Below are 19,243 nucleotides of genomic sequence, written 5' to 3' on the forward strand. Positions count from 1 at the left end.
TGTAAAGGTTCGGTCGCCGCCTCCAAGGACACCAATAGTGGAATCACGACATCTCGCATTGTGTGAGGGCGTGAGGAGATTATGGTGGCCCTAGTGGCTTCTTGGGGAGCATTGTGCCTCCACACCGCTCCAACGGAGACGTACTTCCTCTCAAAGGGAAGGAACTTCGGCAACACATCCTCGTCTCCACCGTCTCCACTTTTGGTTATCTCGTGCCTTTACTTGTGTAGCTTATTTGTTTCATATATCTTGCTTGCTTGTGTTCCTATTCGTGTTGCATCATATAGGTTGCTCATCTAGTAGCATATCTAGACAACCTATTTTGATGCAAAGTTTAAATTGCTAAAGAAAAGCTAAAAATTGTTAGTTGCCTATTCACCCCCCCTCTAGTCAACCATATCGATCCTTTCAAACTTGTCAACCGCCTTTTGACAGGCCGCCCACCTTTGACAATCCGAGTTGATTGTCGACCACCGGGACCGAAGTGATCGGTCAATTCCACTCACCTTGCGAACATCAAAGTGTTCCTTCATCCGAAGCCAATAAGCATCTCTACTTTGATCACCTCCAACGGATGGATCCCTCGACACTTGCAACCAAATATTGCATAGTAAGATGTCATCGGCGTTGGTGTAATTGCCCGCTCTTCCTTTCGGTGTGTCGACAATGCCCTCACCCTCCTCGTCCACCTTGAACTCATGGTTTTTGAAATGCATGTCATTGGTTTGAGACCAGTGCGAATTGTTGGAGCCAACACCCATCGTTGACATGTATGCATCATCATTGAGACTACAAAGTTTTTCGAACAATGCAAATAAGCTATCTATATGTGAATGCATTCAAAAAATAACAAAAAATGGAAAGTTATAATTTTTTTACCTTGGGTGCATTTCGTTGAACATGTTGTGCGCGTCGGCCACCGGCTCAACGAGTGAGCTCGCCGGCGCTTCGGTAGCCGCCGCGCCCGTCGCACGCCCCGCAAGCTTCTTCCTCCTCGCCTTGGAGGTGCCGGAGCCGTCCGTCGCCTTGCTTTTCTTCGCCGATGCCTTGCCTTCTTTGGCCGGGCCGCATTGGGGAGCTTTGAGGAGGAGCGGGCGGCGGCTTGGGCCGGCGCCGGCGCGACGCCACCCGCCGCCGAGGTCGTCCGCGGCGGCATGAAGAGGCCGCGCGCGAGGCCGATGGTCGGAGGAGCTCCGCGGAGGCGAGGCCAACGCCACCCGGGCTAGGGTTTGCGGCGGCGGCAGGGGGGGTCGCGGCTATAGGACGGGGTGAGCGGGGTGCCGGCGCGTGCGTCCATGGGGTGCGGGTCGCCGGAGCCGGTGCGCGCGGGGCGTTGGAGGCGGAGAAGACAGCGTACAGCGCGAGCGCTCGAGTGTGCCGCGCGCGGAAGCGGGCGCCGCAAATGGACCGCGCGAGATAGCGATTCCTGCCGCGCGCCCAACTCCTTATATACCGCGCGCGGTTATTGCGCGCCCGCTGGAGCCACCCGCCGGGTTGCGCGCGCGCTAAACTGGGTATATTTACGGCGCGGCGCCTGTTTAGCGCGCATGTTGGAGATACTTTTAGTGTGAAAAACGTCTTACATTATGAGACGGAGATTATATTATTATAATTTCTGGTGATTATTTGGGTATCAATCTGAGTCGCCCGCCGTTGTGTTTACCGTTTTTATTTTAGCAAACCAACAGGTCCAAGGATGGATAGTCAAAGCAGCAACGAGCTTTACTTTTCAATTTCAAAACAACGAATAGAAGAACTGTAGAACCACGTGAGTGAGAAATGTCTCAGTCAACAGTCAACTCTTCTTTTCTTTTCTTTGGGAAAAAAATACTAAGCCTTTGTTTCGTCCGGTCATGACAGAGGGCGTTATTAAACAAGGCGACTGCGCTCCTCCTTCCGTCTGCCCCTCCAAGTCACCCACGCAGATGGCGGCCTCCGGTGATGTGGAGGATCGGCTGTTGTCTGCGGTGAAGGCCTCGGCAGCGCTAGGCGACCCGCCGCTTCTCCAGGCGGCCGAGGCCGCGCGCTGCGCCTCCGACGGAGGCGGCCTGGCCGCGGCGCTGGTGGCGAATCTCTGCTTCGCACACAACACGGGAGCCATGTGGAAGCTGCTGGACGAGGCCATGGCCTCCCGCCTCGTCTCGCCACTCCACACGCTCGCCCTCCTCACCCCAAGGTCCCAACCGATTCGAGCTTCCTTTGTTCCTCTCTCTCTCTCTCTCTCTCTCTCTCTCTCTCTCTCTCTCTCTTCTCATTTGGCTTGATCGGGGCTGTGTGGGGATTATTACCCGTGCTGCAGGGTGGTGCCCAACAGGCGGGCGCAGCCGGAAGCGTACCGGCTCTACCTGGAGCTGCTCCGGCGGTATGCGGTGGTGGTGCCCGTCTACTCAGAGTCGGAGCGCGTTAAGACCAGCAAGGCCATGTAAGCTTCGCTTTTACTCATCTTCGGGACTGTTCTGTGATACACGCAATTTGTTTCACGTTGGGTTGGTATACGTACATACTCTCTGATACAATTACACACTCGCACACAAGCAATTCTGTGTTAGGGAATAAGGCAAGGCGAGCGCGGTCAGTGTGCGTGTGTACGCGAGTTGGTCGAGCCGGGCGCCGCTCGGTGGTCGCGTCGGGTCCGTGGTGGGTATTCGTATGTGATGCAAGGGTATGCGTGTGTGCTGCAAGGCTATGCTTCTGAGTATGCACTCGACTTGTCGGACTAGGGCTAGTCTGTTGGCGAACATGGAGGGCTGGACGAGTTGGTCGGTTGCAGGCTCGCCACGACCTGGACGTGTGCGAGCGCGTCATGGGTATGATCAGAGCGGGCCGAATCGAGCGCTCGAGTGGATAGAGACGTGGGGTGCGTGCGCTCCCTCCCATGTGCGTTGTAACAGAGTGTGGCCGGAGTTTGTGCTCGCGAGAAAGAAATTGCCATATGCTCCCAGTAGGGGGGCCATGCTCCCTGTAGGCTACAACGTAGCTACGCCCCTACTTGTCGCCATCAAATTTTATTTTATTTTTTGCGGTGACTTGCAGGCACCTTCGTAATGCTCGGCAGGCAGCACAGAGGATCCTCAGGCTAGCCATAGTGGGAGTAACTTAAGTAGTAACTTAACACATCCCAAGACAATTTTGCTTATGTGGCAACTATTTAATGAGGAAAGAGGTGCTTGTGGTAACATAATATATTACTGTAACATAGCGCTTTTCGAGACAAAATGAGTCTATGAGCTAATAAATGAAGCAATCTATGATACTAGTACTATGTTACTTTGCACTATGGAGATAGTAACTTAGACTAGTGTCATATGCATGACACTAGTCTAAGTTACTCCCCACTATTACCAGCCTCATGACGCGCGTAAACCTCCGCCACACAATAACCAACCTAGTCCTTGGAAATTCGTGGGAGCAATTAATGAATTGTGCTACTATTCCAAACTGAGCCATCTCCTTATTTTTTTTTCTTTTCTCTTCGCGGGATGAGCCATCTCCTTGTTGGTGAGAGGAGCTGAGGAATACCGTGGTACTCCCTCCATTCATACCATGTCCTTTTAGGAGGGCACGTGTACCATTCAAACCAACGAGCAGAAGCACAGACCCAAGAGCAAACTCATCCCGAACAAAGACACAAGACCCTGGAAAAAGAAAACTTACTCCAATTCTGTCGTCGTGTACTTCCGACGACGGCGAGACAACACGACAAACAAAGCAACGTCGACTCGACTGGACCAAATTGCAATATGCCAAGATACGCCGTAGTGCAAGCTGGCCACTTACGAGGGCCGGGCGTGGCTGGCAAAATCAGGGGCCTGCCAAACTACAAAAATGGGGCCTATTTTACTAAAATGAACTAATGAGCAATTATAATGTATATGATATAATGTCTTGCATAACAATTGGATGTATATAAAATCATACATGTTCAACTCCCGCTTGCATAATATTTATTTGAACAACATCATTCTTTTTAATATTTTTTTGAAATGAAATCTTGAAAGGGGAGAAGGATCAACTGGCTGATTACCGGATGGCACTTGTGATGTTTCTTTTCTGAAGAACTTGTCCATACCAGCTTTATAAAATTTATTAATCAAATTATGTTCTCTTTATTTTCTCTTGCGCTTCTGGGAACAAGATTGATGTTTCCCCATGAAGACTCAAATATGTATTATTGAAACACAAGAAAAAAATGAATAAAACAAAATTGTAGTGATACGGCAACAGATATCAATTGAAAATTATGCGTCAATGTTTCACAATTACACGAACGGTCTAACTCACCTAGTCTCATATCATGTTCGGTTGAACTGCTACACTGTGATCTTTAACCGAGGAGGTAAGAACCGATCTCTAACAATCCTGGCCAAAAGTTAACTAGAATTTAGGAAATCAGGAATTAGGAGTAGGATCCGAAGCTAATCAGAAAAGACTCGCTAGCGGTAGGCTAGTTGTTTTGAAGCCGTGAAGCACCTAGAGGATGGAAGCTGTGAAGCACATGGAGTCGGTCGCTGATCGATCCACAGGCAATGAGTCTGGAACTTGGGAGAGGAAGGCAACAGCGGCATCGACTGATCGATTTGATGAGTCGATGAGATGAAGCCGCGAAGGCGAGTAGGCGACGATCCAGTTTCATGTACTGACGTCGACGCGAATGCTATTACGGTTTTGTCATTGATCGACTGACGAGTCCACAATCCTTTTTTCCTGAGGGACCGGCGGTCCGGTTTCCTTCTTACAGACCACGATCGATCCAATAGTTTTATTTTGTTTGAGAAGCTCTGATCGAGCAGACTTTTTTTTAGGATTACGAATCGAGCAGGGACCTTCTATCTTCCGCCTTCTGCGGCAGACTGGCGGCTCTACACACAGGGAGCCAAACTAATGGGCCGGCCCAAGTAGCAACCCCGCGATGTGAAATAAACAATAATAAGGAAAACAATGCACGTTGGGCTTCATACTCGTGATGCGTGACAAATCTAAAATATTATTTGGAGTATCTAACGCGATTTTAGTAAAGCAAATATTTATTTAAATCAAAATATTTCAAAATTGGGAAGAAATTTTAAATATTGGAAATTATAAGAAAATGCATACCTTATTTATAAGTGAAACATTTTTAAATCTTGAATTCTTTTAGAAAATAGGACATTTTTATAAATTTGAAAACGTTAATATTTTTTTAAACTTGAACATTTTTGGGAAAAGTGAACTGTTGAAACTCTGAAAAAACATTTGAAAGGTGAACATTTTTTGCATATGCGAATAATTTTGGAAAATTTGAACCTAAATTTGGGAAAAAAATCCAAAAACAATTCAAATTTCCAAACTTTTGAGAAAATCACGAATTTTTTTAAATTTTGTGAACAAAATTTGAAAAACTAGGAACATTTTCTGATCAATTTTGAAACCCCAAACAAAATTTGTAAAAAGCAAACACTTTCTAAAATTTGAAAAAAATCGAAATTATGAATATTTTTTGAATTTCAGAAAAACATTTAAAAAATAGCAACATTGTTTGAACTCAGGAACAACATTTTGAAATCACCTAACAATTTTAGAAATGTCAAAGATTTCTCTAATATGTGAATAATTTCTAAAAATGAGGAAATTTTTAAAATTTGTGAATACTAATTAAAAATGAACATTTTTAGACTGTTGAACAATTCATTTATCTCAAACATTTTTCCAATTTGGGAACATAATTTTGAAAGCAAGATTTTTCAAATGAAGGACAACGCTGATGATTCCGCTCCCAACCAACCATGTTGCTAGCCAAAGCAGCACTCATGATTGATTATTCCGGCGAGACACTCACGTATGCTAGCACGGCTGATCGAATCGATCTAGTGTTCAACGCATGCACACGCAAGCTGGCTTAGTTGCTACTTCCTCCGTTCTTAAATATATACTCTCTTTGTCCGGAAATACTAGTCGCATAAATAGATAAAAATAGATGTATTTAAGAACTAAAATACGTCTAGATACGCTGACAAGTATTTCCAAACAGAGGGAGTTTGTTTTAAAGTGCATATTCACTCATATTCACTCATTTTGATTCGTATATAGTTAAATAGTGAAATCTTTAAAATGTATTATATTTACAAATGGAAAGAGTACATCCTCACGCAGGAACACCACAGCGAGCTGATATTTTTTTGAACAGTGAAAGGGCCCAAGGCCCAAACTCAATTGGATAAGCATCAAGGCACCGATTACTACAGGATCCAACAGGAAAAGAAAATGTAAGTCCCTGACTGTTACATGGAGGACCCCCAAACTGAGAGCAAGAAACGTGATCAGGTCCTTGATAGCCGCCGCCCGGACTGAACCTAGCCGCCGCCAGGACGAACCACTTGCGCGACGAAATCACCATAGATGCATAACCTGCTTTGCATGGTCTCCGAGTTGCGGTTGGAACTGCCTCCCATAAGGCACGCAAGCCGGAAGGAATGCAGTCGGCCACCATTGGGCCAGAAGAAGCATAGCATCGGCATAGGTCGGCAGCCATCTAATAAGGGCGCCGTTGCTCCACCAAGGAATCCTCTGCTGATAAGCTCGAACTCGATCTGCAGGCTTCAGATTTCTGCATCTTCCTTGCTCCTCATCCACCCCCATGAAAGAGCAAGCAACATAGGCTTATTGGAGAGGGGGAGCTCCTGCAAGATCCGCTGCTATCTGCTCCCGTCCTCCATGGACGGCAAGCTCGGGAGGAAGCCAGCGAGCACCGAACGACGCATCGATGGGAAGCTCGAGAACGACATAGCGCCACACGCCCCGGAGGCAAGACTCTCTCTACTTAGTACTTACTAGATTTACTACTACTATATGCAGAGGGGGGCCAATCAGCTATCCCATCCTCATGCCGAACGGCAGAGCCGCCCGAGAGAAAGAGGGAAAGGGGCGAAGTCGGGAGCAAGCAAGGCGACTCTCAACGCGTGGGCTGGAACCGTCCGTTGCAACAGTGAGCTGATCGATCCAGCGAGCTCAACGCATGCGAGACACTAGGCGTATTGCTGACATTCCTGTTTCTTTTCTTTATTGCTTCATGGGTATCGATTACATAGGGTATACATTTGCATATGAATAGCATGAGGACCAACTCAATCTAAGCTAGTCGGTTACAAGTCCTAATCTTAGTACTATGGGCATCTGTAGCCGATCGCCTAAAAAAATAGAGGAGCAAACCGCGAGTAAACCTTAGTGGAGTAAATTTACTCCACTAAGTTTTGGTTGGAACCTAGCCGAACTCTTAAATTAATGGATAATTTTTTTGGCAAAGTGTTTTAATTCTAGTTTACTTATAATACAATGCAACTACATATTAGCATAGATATAAACACAGAACATAATAAATAAATTCAAACGCAATTCATGAATATTACAAATTCATGGTTTACAAACCAAATTATTCAAATGCAAACTTGCCGAATGATTCAAATGATGTAAATAGCATGATAAATCACAACTAAGAGTGTTATGGAGATGCCACTAATGCTCAACAATATCATGTTGGAGCTGGTATGAACTTCTCGCTTCTCAATCCTCGATGCGCTTCAAGGAATGTGTGAATCCTATTTGGATTGTCTTCTAGCTCAGTAGGACTCCCCATTGATGATGGACTGAAAGTTCTCAGGCATTCCTCTCTCACCTTCAACGATCATGTTATACAAGATGATGCAATAAGCCAGGATTTGCCATAGTACATTGGAGTTCTAATACTCGACAGCGCCACAAACGACTGTGAAACGCTTCTAAAGCACACCGAAAGCTTTCTCCACATCCTTCCTAGTGGACTCTTGACATACTGCAAAGTGAGACCTTTTGTTATCTTTAGTTGCGGAATTGTTTTGACAAATGTGGCCCAATGGAGGATAGATGCTATCTACGAGGTAGTAGCCTATCGTATACTCGTGACCATTGACCATATACTTGCAAGGAGGAGCATCCCGCAACAAGCCTAGCAAACAGTGATGATCTTGATAGCACATTCAGGTCATTGTGAGGGCCAGGCAATCCAAAGAATGAATGTCAAATCCATATATCCTTCGATGGAACAACCTCAAGAATGATCGTGGGATCGTTGCAATGGCCTTTGTACTGACCTTTCCACCCTGCACGAAAATTCTTGCAGGTCCAGTACATACAATCCAGCATCCCTGGTCATCCTCTTGCTTCACTCTTTGCCATAAGCCTCTCGGTGTCGTCCTTGTTGGGTGTCGTCATGTACTCAAGCCCAAAGACATCAATCACTACTTTTCTGAACCTTCGAACGGCCTCCAAGATTGTATATTCTCCAATGTGGACATAGTCGTCAATTGCACCGGTTGAAAACCCGTATGCAAGAACTCAAACAACCAAAATTCACTTAATCAAAGGGCTCACATTTATCTCTCTGCATGCATTCCTTCAAAGCTTAAACGAATCATCATATTTCTCCACGGCTTTTGCAATGGTGAGAAAAAGACCTGTGTGCATCCGAAAGCGACGGCAAAAATAATTCTCCAGATAAGTGGGATTAGGGTGAAAATAATGTCTATCATGGTTGAGTTGTATGTGGCCAAATTGCGATCCTTTTCTAGGCCGCCGAATATCATTGTTGAAAATCGTGCCGACGACAATTACAAAGTCAGTGTCATCTTCTTCCTCATCCGATGACGATGAGTCCTCGGAGGTTATCTTCTCTCAACCTAGTCATCTTGAATTCAAATGACTTGGTTCAACCCGGCCAAATAAAACGAGACAAGATAACCAAATAAGATCACTTAGGCAAAATGTCGAACACTTGCAAGGCGGCGTGGGTGCACCGGCCGGCCGACGTCATTGAGCTGAAACGAGCGGGTGCGGAGGCGTGCAGATGACCGGAAAAGGTTCAAGATGCCGGTGACATGTCGGTTAGCCAACAAGAAAGAGGATCCAAGGTAGTTCAGGCAAATTGGTCGATGCGTCGGTGGCGCCGTTTTCGCTAGACTCGGGCGACGACGACGGCGACGAACGGTTCAGACTCTGGCAGAATGGTGGGTTGGGCAAGCGAAGGTGGCGAGTTTGCTGCGGAGGCAGTGGTAAGTTGCCAGTAGATCCACGAAATAGGCCAGAAAAGTTTACTCAGCCGGGTCGAGGCTCAGTATATTTAGGTGTCAACGGGGCCGAGGAGTAATTTTTTTACTCCGCTATAGACTCTAGGCGATCGGCTAGGTGTAGAGATGCCCTTAGGTGATTGCTCCATTTAGAATCCAGACACGGCAACTACGTCGGGTTTATTTCAATAATTACAACAAGGTCCTTTGATGTCCCTAAGGTCTTCGTCTCCAACGCCCTCCCAAAAGACTGCTGCTTTAAAAACCGCAGGACTCACCCACCATAACGGGAGAACCATAGCGGCTCTGAAACATCAGCCGGGACAACACCCAATACACGTCAAAACTCGGCTACGCCGCCTCCAATCGACGAAGACCCGGAGCGGCCAACCAATCCATCCACCACAAACCATGCCCGAGGAGAGAAGCCATCTGGATGAAACTGGCACCCCGCGTTTTGGGAACACCTACACAGAAAACACGTAAGACAGATCGCGACCTTAACGATATCCCTCAAAGCTCCCTAACGGTTCCCTGCACGAGAAGAGCAGCCATCTGGTCGAAACTGGCACCACTGCGTTTCAGTGAAGACGTGCACACAAAACATTAAGACAGCCCACGACCTTGATAATATCCCGCAACCTCCCTGATGGTGCCCTTCTCGAGCAGAGCATCCATCTAGTCGAAACTGGCACCACCACGTTTCGGAAGAACACCTGCACACCAAACACTATAAGACACGCACGACCTCGAGGATATCCGACAAGATCCCTAACGGCGTCGTACCAGCCCCACCAGACGGTGGACGAAACTCATGAGACTTTATTGAGACGTGATGCCGCCGCCATGATCTCAACAGCATCCCCCTGCACGAACTTCTACATACACCCTCAATGGTTGTGTGCACACAACGATACAAAGTTCGGGGATGATTAACCTTCGCCTATGTAGCTCCCCTCCGCCTGACGGCCACCGGAGGAGTAGGGGAGGGCGAGGTCGCCGGTGGAAATCCCTCTCATGATACCTCCCCTTTCGCCTTTAAAGTAGTGGAGAAACAAGGAGAGGCTCGCGATTACAGTAGAGTGATTGTTGTCGATCTGGTCCTGTTCTTCCGGCTAACAGCATGGGCAGTGCTTTTTGATAAAAGACGGGTTTATTAACTCAAAATATAGCATCAAGCATATACAACACATCATGAGCCACATCTGCCTCTACTTAATTAGGATGCACACAGCCAAAAGAAACAAGTCCAATTATAAAATAGTAAGTCGACATAATGGTATCAGCAAAACCAGACAAGACGGCCATATTCCTACACTGAAGGATGAGGTGGACCGAGCGCCAGTGCGTACATGGGCAACGTATGTGAATGTTTGTAGAAGTTGATTTCACGGATCGTAGGTTGACTGTCATTTCTGGCCAAAGAAATACCTAATATATTTTGTACAATCAGCTTGAATATTTAGACATAATATCCTCTGTCTAGAACCTAGCTCACAGCTAAATATATTAGTTTGCATACAACATATTATGTGGTAGTAAATACATGCTAGCAGCCCCTTGCGGTGTATATTCATTTTTTTCTTCTAAATTATGCTATTTGCTGATGATATGATCACGACTATCCACTATTCTCCTTCAAAAATAATGGGTTACATGATGTTCTCGTTATGCAACTACTCTTATTGGATAAAAGCTATTTAATTGATTTATCTATTTATCAAAATTTTAGGCTTCTAAAATACTGCTAACTATTATTCTGCAATGGTATTGTATGATAGCCAAATCTATTGATGATGCCATGCAGCTTTCACATAGCTATGGGTTTCAGCAGAGGGATTTTGGACATACTGTTATTCTTTTTGTTTTAAGCATTATCAGAATATTGACTGATTGTATTTTGGAAGATTGGGGCACTCCAAGTATCTCTAATAAGGAACATGACAATATTTGTGCCATTGGAGTAAACACGCATAGGGATTTAGATGGCAAGGGGAGTCCGCTTGACATGAGAGATAAGCACCGTGAACAACTATGGAGGAAGAATAAACTCATGACTTTAGAAGTTGTTGAGCAGATCACTGCTAACAAAAATGCCCAAGTATTTCTTCGGCTTGTCTATCTTAACACGTATGCAGAAGTATCTTATTTCTTAATTTTTTTATTTTCATGCAAATTCTATCGATTAGAAGTTTGTATATCTCCAACTGCATACTCCCTACGTAAAAATATAAATTTCAGTGATTCTTCTCAATATAGATATGTTTTAGTTGGAATTTTAGAACTTGTGACCTAAACAAACCTTGGAGTATAATTTGACCTTTTTAGCATGATATTAGATGGTTACTCTATGCCAAAACATTTTTTCTTTGAGTTGACTCGGTCTTGCAATCATGCTATGTCGTTTCCAATCTGACAAAATTTCAGCTTGCTGATGTCAGCATTAATTCTACTCCTTCTTTCACATATCTTTCTTAAAATAGGAAATGTTTTCATCACATATAAGTAGCTTCATAAGCAAATGCAAATCTATATGATCTTTCTTATGTTTTAGGATCTAAACACGTATTAATAGCCTGTGACGCATAGTTTTGCTGAATTTTAACAGACGTAATGAGTATGTTGTGGTTTAATTTAATAACTTTGCAAATCCTTTTTAAGGTTTCAGATTATTTGGAGAACACTTTTCCATATTATGTAATTGATATTTAAGTGTTTCATCTATTTGTGTTTTATGCTGATGGAAAACATTGTTTCCTTTTTGGCTCGGCTAGGGTAGACCTGAAAATTTCAAAAGTTTGCTTCAGAGAGTTCAACTTACTGTTGCCCTTAAATCAAAGAATTTTGCATCCGCAAATACTCTGCTAGATAACTTGATGATACATATACAGAAGGTTAGAAGCACATGTTATCAGTTAGGCAGGAGTAAGCTATTGAGAGTTATTGTTAGTACACGACCTTTCAGTTCAACAACATGCAATATGTTTGGAGCTGGAAAGGGCTCTTGTTGGATTCCTTTTGACTTGTTTATGGAGAGTGCAATGGATGGTAGACATCTTCGTGCCATATCATCGATCGAAGCTCTAACAGGTGGTTAAATATATGCACTTCATAACCTTGATAATCTGTTATTGCATTTTCAATTTTCTGTAGAACCATCGTAGAACCTTTTTTAGACATGCAATATTTGGTTGGCACAGAACTCTCCAAGATGCTCCAAGCGATTACTCGGGCTACCTGGCAAGAGACCTTTCAAGCTTTGTGGATTTCAGCTTTGCGGCTTATACATCGAGTTGAGATAACTTGGATTAATATATTTTACTTTACTAAAAAGAGAACCCTAGAGAATTAGCTTTAATGGAAAAATTTCTTATGTTTGCTAGGACCCAAGCACTCTGGAAGGACCGCTTCCTCATCTTGATTCTCGATTATGCATGTTGTTAGCTATTGTTCCTTTGGCTATTGCTCCCATTTTGAAGGAATATGCTAACAATGTCGAGCCGGGAGTGGCCTCTATTAGAATAGAAGAATTAATGTCTTCTCTACAAGTTCTGGGGCAATTTTTTGGACTTCTTTCACCCCCTCCAGCAACTGTACATGCAACAAATATTGCAGCTACGAAAGCAGCGATTGCTGTATATAGTTTGAAGGCTGGGAGTGAGAACATTCACAATTCTTTGAAAGATAGTTTCTCTGTTAAAGTAGGTTATTGTAACATATACTTCTACATTTACTATCTGTCATTTATGTAGTTTCTTTGTAGTAAGTAGTGAAACTGATCTCGTAATAATGTTTCAAATTGCAGTTGGGAATATGTTACATCTGTTTGTGGAAGCCTGTATAGCAAGAAATTTAGTCGATACATCCATTTATTTATGTCCGGGCTATGTTGTTCATGTTAAAGACTTCTCTCCTGTCCATCAGTCCCCTTGGTGAGCCTTGATGGAAGGGTCTCCGCTGATGGGTCTTAAGGATGACCTTATGGTTACACCTGCTTCAAGGTGATGAATTATGTCTCGCTATTACTTTAAATATAATTCAACATGCACCTTTGGGTTTATATGTTTGTTCACTAGCGGGACTCATGGCAATATTGCTATTTTGTTACCTTAGTGTACCAGAGTTGGAGAAATTGCATTTTTTCGCAGTAAATGGATCAGAAGTGGAAAAGTTGGCGGCTTCAAAGATTCTATGCGGGGCATCCTTTCTTCGTGGGTGGAACATTCAAGTATGATTTGATTTGAAATGACTATACTACATACAACAGCAAGAAAGAGTGTACATTGTTCAGTTTGAACAGAGTTGTATCCCTATATGATACTCTTAAAATTGGTTTGTTGTGCCACATTTTGCTCACTAGGAACATGTTGTCCAAATTGTGCTTGAGCTGCTATCAACATTGCTTTCCCAAGATTCTGGATCAGATGGCTATACTACTCATCACATGACTATATTGCTTTCTCTCTTATCTGGGATTTCTTCCATTGACACTGTTCATATTCTCTCAATCTATGGATTGGTAAGAAAAACAATCTATCTGATGTATACACCTGGGCAGCATGTGCGCACCTTTGTTTATAGGAAGGCATGTTTATTAAAAAACCATTATACTAACAACATTTTGATTTTTAGGTACCAGAACTAGCTGCCATATTGATGCCTCTCTGTGAAATATTTGGATCCTTACCTAAATCTGACCATCGGAGTTTCAATTTCGAAGATGCTTCTGCGTACTCTATATTTTCAAGTGCTTTCTTGCTCCTTCTTCGCTTGTGGAAATTTCATAGGCCACCTATCGAGAATGCTCTATCAGGAAATGGAGTCTCTTCTTGCCAGCTCAATTTAGACCATCTTTTGCTATTACGCAATAGTCGTCTTGCTTTGAAAAATCCATCTAATGGTTGTACAGTGAGCACACTTCAGTTAGATCCATCATTTAAAAAACCTGTCTACATTGATTCACTTCCTAAGCTAAGGGCATGGTATTTCCAGAATCAGGCTTGCATATCCTCTACTATTTCTAGTGCTTACGAGAGGAAGAGCATCCCCCGACTTGCAAACAAGATACTTGGAATTGTATGTCGGAAAATGGCAAAAGGTTGTAACCCACTTGTCAATCTACAAGCAACATCAAATTCAAGTATGAGTGGCTCACCTTTAGGTGCACAAGAAGATGGTTCTGAAGGGCCACCTGTTACTCCATGGGAAGTTCTGGAAGTTGTTCCCTTTGTACTTGAGACTGTCTTAATGGCATGTGCACATGAGAGGTTTTCATCTCGTGATTTGATTACAGGTTATATTCTTTTTAGGCTTATTTATAATAATAACTTTAGTTTCCCATTTTTTCCCTTTAAGCTATTGTTCAATACAACAATAACTTCTTCTTTATTTGGAAAAAATATAAATCTCTCCAATTTGGATAATTAAACCTTCTGTCCATGCATAATTCAAGATATTTGCCATGGTCAATGATTGATTTAATTCCTTATGAAAAACAAAATAGAAGCTTTTTTGTTTAATCTCAGCATTTCAACTTACTTACCAGCCAAGTATTTGCATAAGTCTCAAATTTTAATTTTTAAATTGCTCATTTTATTCAATACTTATTATAAGGGTAAAGTAAGTTTAAAAATCCTATTTTATGAATATTCATGCAAAATCCTAAATTCTAGATTATTAACCAATAAACACATATAACTTGGCATTAGGCTTCTCTTTGTGTGTCTCCGAAACAAACCATATTAGTCAAGTTATAATCTCCGATGACTTTTTGACTAATGTATATTCACAATATAGAATATCAAGATAATCTTAGAACTTTCTAGCAATTTCCCCTTTACCCATTGGCCACCTAATCTTTTTGATACGACATAATCTCCTAATGGTGGTCTTGCCATGTAGGATGGCATTGTAAGCTGGTTTTGTCACATTAGAGCAACTAAAAGATGTTGCGGATGATGAGTCAAAAAGAAGAAAAACTTGGTTGGGTTTGGAAAATAGGAGAGTTTGCAAATTGTCATGCGATAGATGTTAATTTTTTCCGTCCAACTATATATGTGGAATTGGGTGATGTGTATAGAATATTTTGCATCATGGCGGAATTCGGCCATCTGATACATTCTGTGGCAAAACTACCTTCCAAACCAGTACTTGTTGGCTTTTGGAAAGTTTAGGAGGTTAAGTTGACGTTTGCTCTAGTTTGGAGAGTGGAGGGGGTCAAGTAGGCTTTTTCTCACAAGGTTTAGGGGGTTATATGGACCTTTCAGATTTATATTATGATCTTGTAGAAGAATAATTCATTTCCCAAGCTCCAATTATGTGTAGTTACTTTTTTTATGATCATTCGAAAAGCTGCCAAAGGTATTTTGAAGTATACATTTACCCCTGCATATTTACTATCACATACCATCAGTCTTAATTGCAGGTCTGAGAGACCTTGTTGATTTCCTACCTGCTTCACTTGCTGCTATTGTAAGTTTCTTTTCAGTAGAAATTACACGTGGCATATGGAAGCCAGTTATATTGAACGGTACTGACTGGCCCAGTCCAGCAGCAACTATTCTAGCAGTTGAGTCTGACATAAAAGAAGTTCTTGCATCTGTTGGTGTTCATATCAACATGTCTCCACAACCACGTATGCCCTTTCTCCGTCTCTTTATGCAAATGGTTTTGTTCTATTTCCTACGGAGAGACTACTTTCATTTCAAATTTTCATGTTTGATGTCTATTAACTTATTTACCCTTAATGATTCATTTTTTTCTAGATTGATGCCTCGTTATTTCCATTTTTCATGTCAAACTCAAGTTACACATGACGTCATGAATGTTGCTCAATATTGTGGTTTTACCCACTTATCCTTAATGCGCAATTTTAGGAGCCAAATCTGAAACATGTATACATTAAACGACCGCCTTAAACTAATATTACTTACCTACCTGATAGTATCTGGTCACAAAATTGTGTACAATGACCAATCATTACTCGGAACATCAATTTCTTAAGATTCACATAACATTTTAAGATGACATATCACTAGTGTTAGCATTTAATTGTTTTATAGTGGAACCTTTGGAAGTCATAAAATATAAGGATTCAAATAAATAAATAAAGAACTCGATCAATACCATTCAGGTGTGTTGTCGAACTCGAGGAGATATTATCAGACAAGGTTTGGGCACCGTTGTTGGTTATTGAAAGCGAGAACTCTTCTTTAATTAGAACTCCCATTGTTATCTCCACCTCAATCGTTCCTTTCACGCAATATTTAATCTGTTTGACTATATAACTTTTCCATTTTTATTATATAGGCATAACTCCGTGTCTGTAGGTGTCCTCTCTGCCTTTTTGGCGTCTCGATGCCAAAGGGGGAGAGAGTGTAGGGATTTGCATTGTGTTTGGTGTGTTTGTTTGCTTTGTTTGCTTTGTCGTTTGGACCTCGTTTGCTTTAGTTCGGTTTGTGCTTATGAGACCTTTCCTCCATATGGTGTAAGACATATGCACTCTATCTATCTTAGTTATCTTATGTTTGTACTATCTTGTCTAGCAATAAATGTGCCTTGTCTCTATAATATAGGGGGAGCTCGGTTCCTAGCATTCGTGCTCATCTAGGTGGCACACATTTAGAGAGAGCCCGTCTATATTATTGAGAGGAGGGGTTTGCTTTTACTCAATAGTATTTTCCTTGTGCTAATCCTGTTTTGTCATCAATCCATCAAAAAGGGGGAGATTGTAAGGTCATATTTATCCCTAAGTGTTTTGGTGATTGATGACAACGTATTTGCAGACTAATCGTGTGCCATGAGCTTTCCAGACTCTTCTCTGCTAGGCACAAGACGATTGGGTGCCCCTCGAAGACTAACGAAGACGGCGCCTTTTCTACGTTTCTTTTTGATGGATTTGAGTCGTAGGAAAGCCGTACTATTAAGAGGGGGTCCGCGTTGGAAAGGTTTGGGTGGAATCATCACGTACACGTCTCCTTTTATCCCCTCCTTCTTCCTTGGAGCTTCCTCCGTTTTCCTGCCATAGTTGACTGGCTGCTTGTGTGGTTGCGGTAGTATCGCTCCAGGATCAACGGTAGTACCGTGGGCATCCACGGTAGTACCGCGCAGTGGCGCGGTAGTACCGCTGGTGCTCACGGTAGTACCGCTCCCCTGGAGCCGTACTACCGCTGCCCACCAGGCTAGTGCCGCCCGGTTGCGGTAGTAGGAGCGGATGTAATTTTTTACATCCGCACCTGCCGCGGTAGTACTGCTTTCGCCGTGCGGTAGTACCGCGCTAGGCGGTCAGGCAGTAGTACCGCCCCTCGGCAGTACTACTGTGTCGAGTTTTTGCTACTTCCGTTCTTTTGTGGAAGTATGCACGGAAGTTCCCCTTCCCCCTATCGGGACTTTTTGCCTCACGGCAGTACCGCACTGAGGGCGCGGTAGTACCGCGCGTGCGGAAGTACCACCCCAGCTTGCGTCTGTTTCCCTGACTGGGGGTCACGGCAGTACCGTAGGGTGGTACGGTAGTACCGCACTACCGCGCGGCCTTGCGGTAGTACCGCTGGCCATGCGCGGTAGTATCGCTGGCCGCGGGCTGGTAGGTGGGTAACGGTTGGATCTTTTCCACACACTATATAAAGGGTCTCCTTCTTCCCCGTTGACTCATCTCTTCCACCATTAAAGCTCCATTAATGCTCCAAGCTCCATTTTCGCCCGATCTCACTCCCTAGCCAACCAAACTTGTTGATTTGCTCGGGAGTGGTTGAGAAGGCCCCGATCTACACTTCCACCGAGAGAAATTTGATTCCCCCTACTAATCCCTTGCGGATCTTGTTACTCTTGGGTGTTTGAGCATCCTAGACGGGTGAGGTCACCGCGAAGCCATAGTCCATTGTGGTGAAGTTTCATGGTGTCGTTGGGAGCCTCCAATTGAGTTGTGGAGATTGCCCCAACCTTGTTTGTAAAGGTTCGGTCGCCGCCTCCAAGGACACCAATAGTGGAATCACGACATCTCGCATTGTGTGAGGGCGTGAGGAGATTATGGTGGCCCTAGTGGCTTCTTGGGGAGCATTGTGCCTCCACACCGCTCCAACGGAGACGTACTTCCTCTCAAAGGGAAGGAACTTCGGCAACACATCCTCGTCTCCACCGTCTCCACTTTTGGTTATCTCGTGCCTTTACTTGTGTAGCTTATTTGTTTCATATATCTTGCTTGCTTGTGTTCCTATTCGTGTTGCATCATATAGGTTGCTCATCTAGTAGCATATCTAGACAACCTATTTTGATGCAAAGTTTAAATTGCTAAAGAAAAGCTAAAAATTGTTAGTTGCCTATTCACCCCCCCTCTAGTCAACCATATCGATCCTTTCAAACTTGTCAACCGCCTTTTGACAGGCCGCCCACCTTTGACAATCCGAGTTGATTGTCGACCACCGGGACCGAAGTGATCGGTCAATTCCACTCACCTTGCGAACATCAAAGTGTTCCTTCATCCGAAGCCAATAAGCATCTCTACTTTGATCACCTCCAACGGATGGATCCCTCGACACTTGCAACCAAATATTGCATAGTAAGATGTCATCGGCGTTGGTGTAATTGCCCGCTCTTCCTTTCGGTGTGTCGACAATGCCCTCACCCTCCTCGTCCACCTTGAACTCATGGTTTTTGAAATGCATGTCATTGGTTTGAGACCAGTGCGAATTGTTGGAGCCAACACCCATCGTTGACATGTATGCATCATCATTGAGACTACAAAGTTTTTCGAACAATGCAAATAAGCTATCTATATGTGAATGCATTCAAAAAATAACAAAAAATGGAAAGTTATAATTTTTTTTACCTTGGGTGCATTTCGTTGAACATGTTGTGCGCGTCGGCCACCGGCTCAACGAGTGAGCTCGCCGGCGCTTCGGTAGCCGCCGCGCCCGTCGCACGCCCCGCAAGCTTCTTCCTCCTCGCCTTGGAGGTGCCGGAGCCGTCCGTCGCCTTGCTTTTCTTCGCCGATGCCTTGCCTTCTTTGGCCGGGCCGCATTGGGGAGCTTTGAGGAGGAGCGGGCGGCGGCTTGGGCCGGCGCCGGCGCGACGCCACCCGCCGCCGAGGTCGTCCGCGGCGGCATGAAGAGGCCGCGCGCGAGGCCGATGGTCGGAGGAGCTCCGCGGAGGCGAGGCCAACGCCACCCGGGCTA

At 44.1% G+C, this 19,243-nt stretch overlaps 2 protein-coding genes across 2 annotated transcripts; both read left to right on the top strand.

Moving 5' to 3' along the window:
- The first annotated feature begins 1,891 nt into the window (after positions 1 to 1,891).
- On the top strand, positions 1,892 to 3,926 carry LOC123152537 (mediator of RNA polymerase II transcription subunit 33B-like). The gene is made up of 2 exons (XM_044572061.1): positions 1,892 to 2,176; positions 2,300 to 3,926. The coding sequence occupies exons 1-2, from the start codon at positions 1,926 to 1,928 to the stop codon at positions 2,424 to 2,426; spliced, it is 378 nt and encodes a 125-aa protein (XP_044427996.1). The 5' UTR covers positions 1,892 to 1,925; the 3' UTR covers positions 2,427 to 3,926.
- Positions 3,927 to 11,724: 7,798 nt separating this feature from the next.
- On the top strand, positions 11,725 to 16,352 carry LOC123152538 (mediator of RNA polymerase II transcription subunit 33A-like). Its single transcript, XM_044572062.1, has 7 exons — positions 11,725 to 12,164; positions 12,275 to 12,366; positions 12,458 to 12,775; positions 12,880 to 13,075; positions 13,188 to 13,302; positions 13,435 to 13,593; positions 13,707 to 16,352. The coding sequence occupies exons 4-7, from the start codon at positions 13,017 to 13,019 to the stop codon at positions 14,499 to 14,501; spliced, it is 1,128 nt and encodes a 375-aa protein (XP_044427997.1). The 5' UTR covers positions 11,725 to 12,164; positions 12,275 to 12,366; positions 12,458 to 12,775; positions 12,880 to 13,016; the 3' UTR covers positions 14,502 to 16,352.
- Positions 16,353 to 19,243: the final 2,891 nt, after the last annotated feature.

Source organism: Triticum aestivum, chromosome 7A (assembly GCF_018294505.1).
Source record: "Triticum aestivum cultivar Chinese Spring chromosome 7A, IWGSC CS RefSeq v2.1, whole genome shotgun sequence".
NCBI classification, from domain to species: domain Eukaryota; kingdom Viridiplantae; phylum Streptophyta; class Magnoliopsida; order Poales; family Poaceae; genus Triticum; species Triticum aestivum.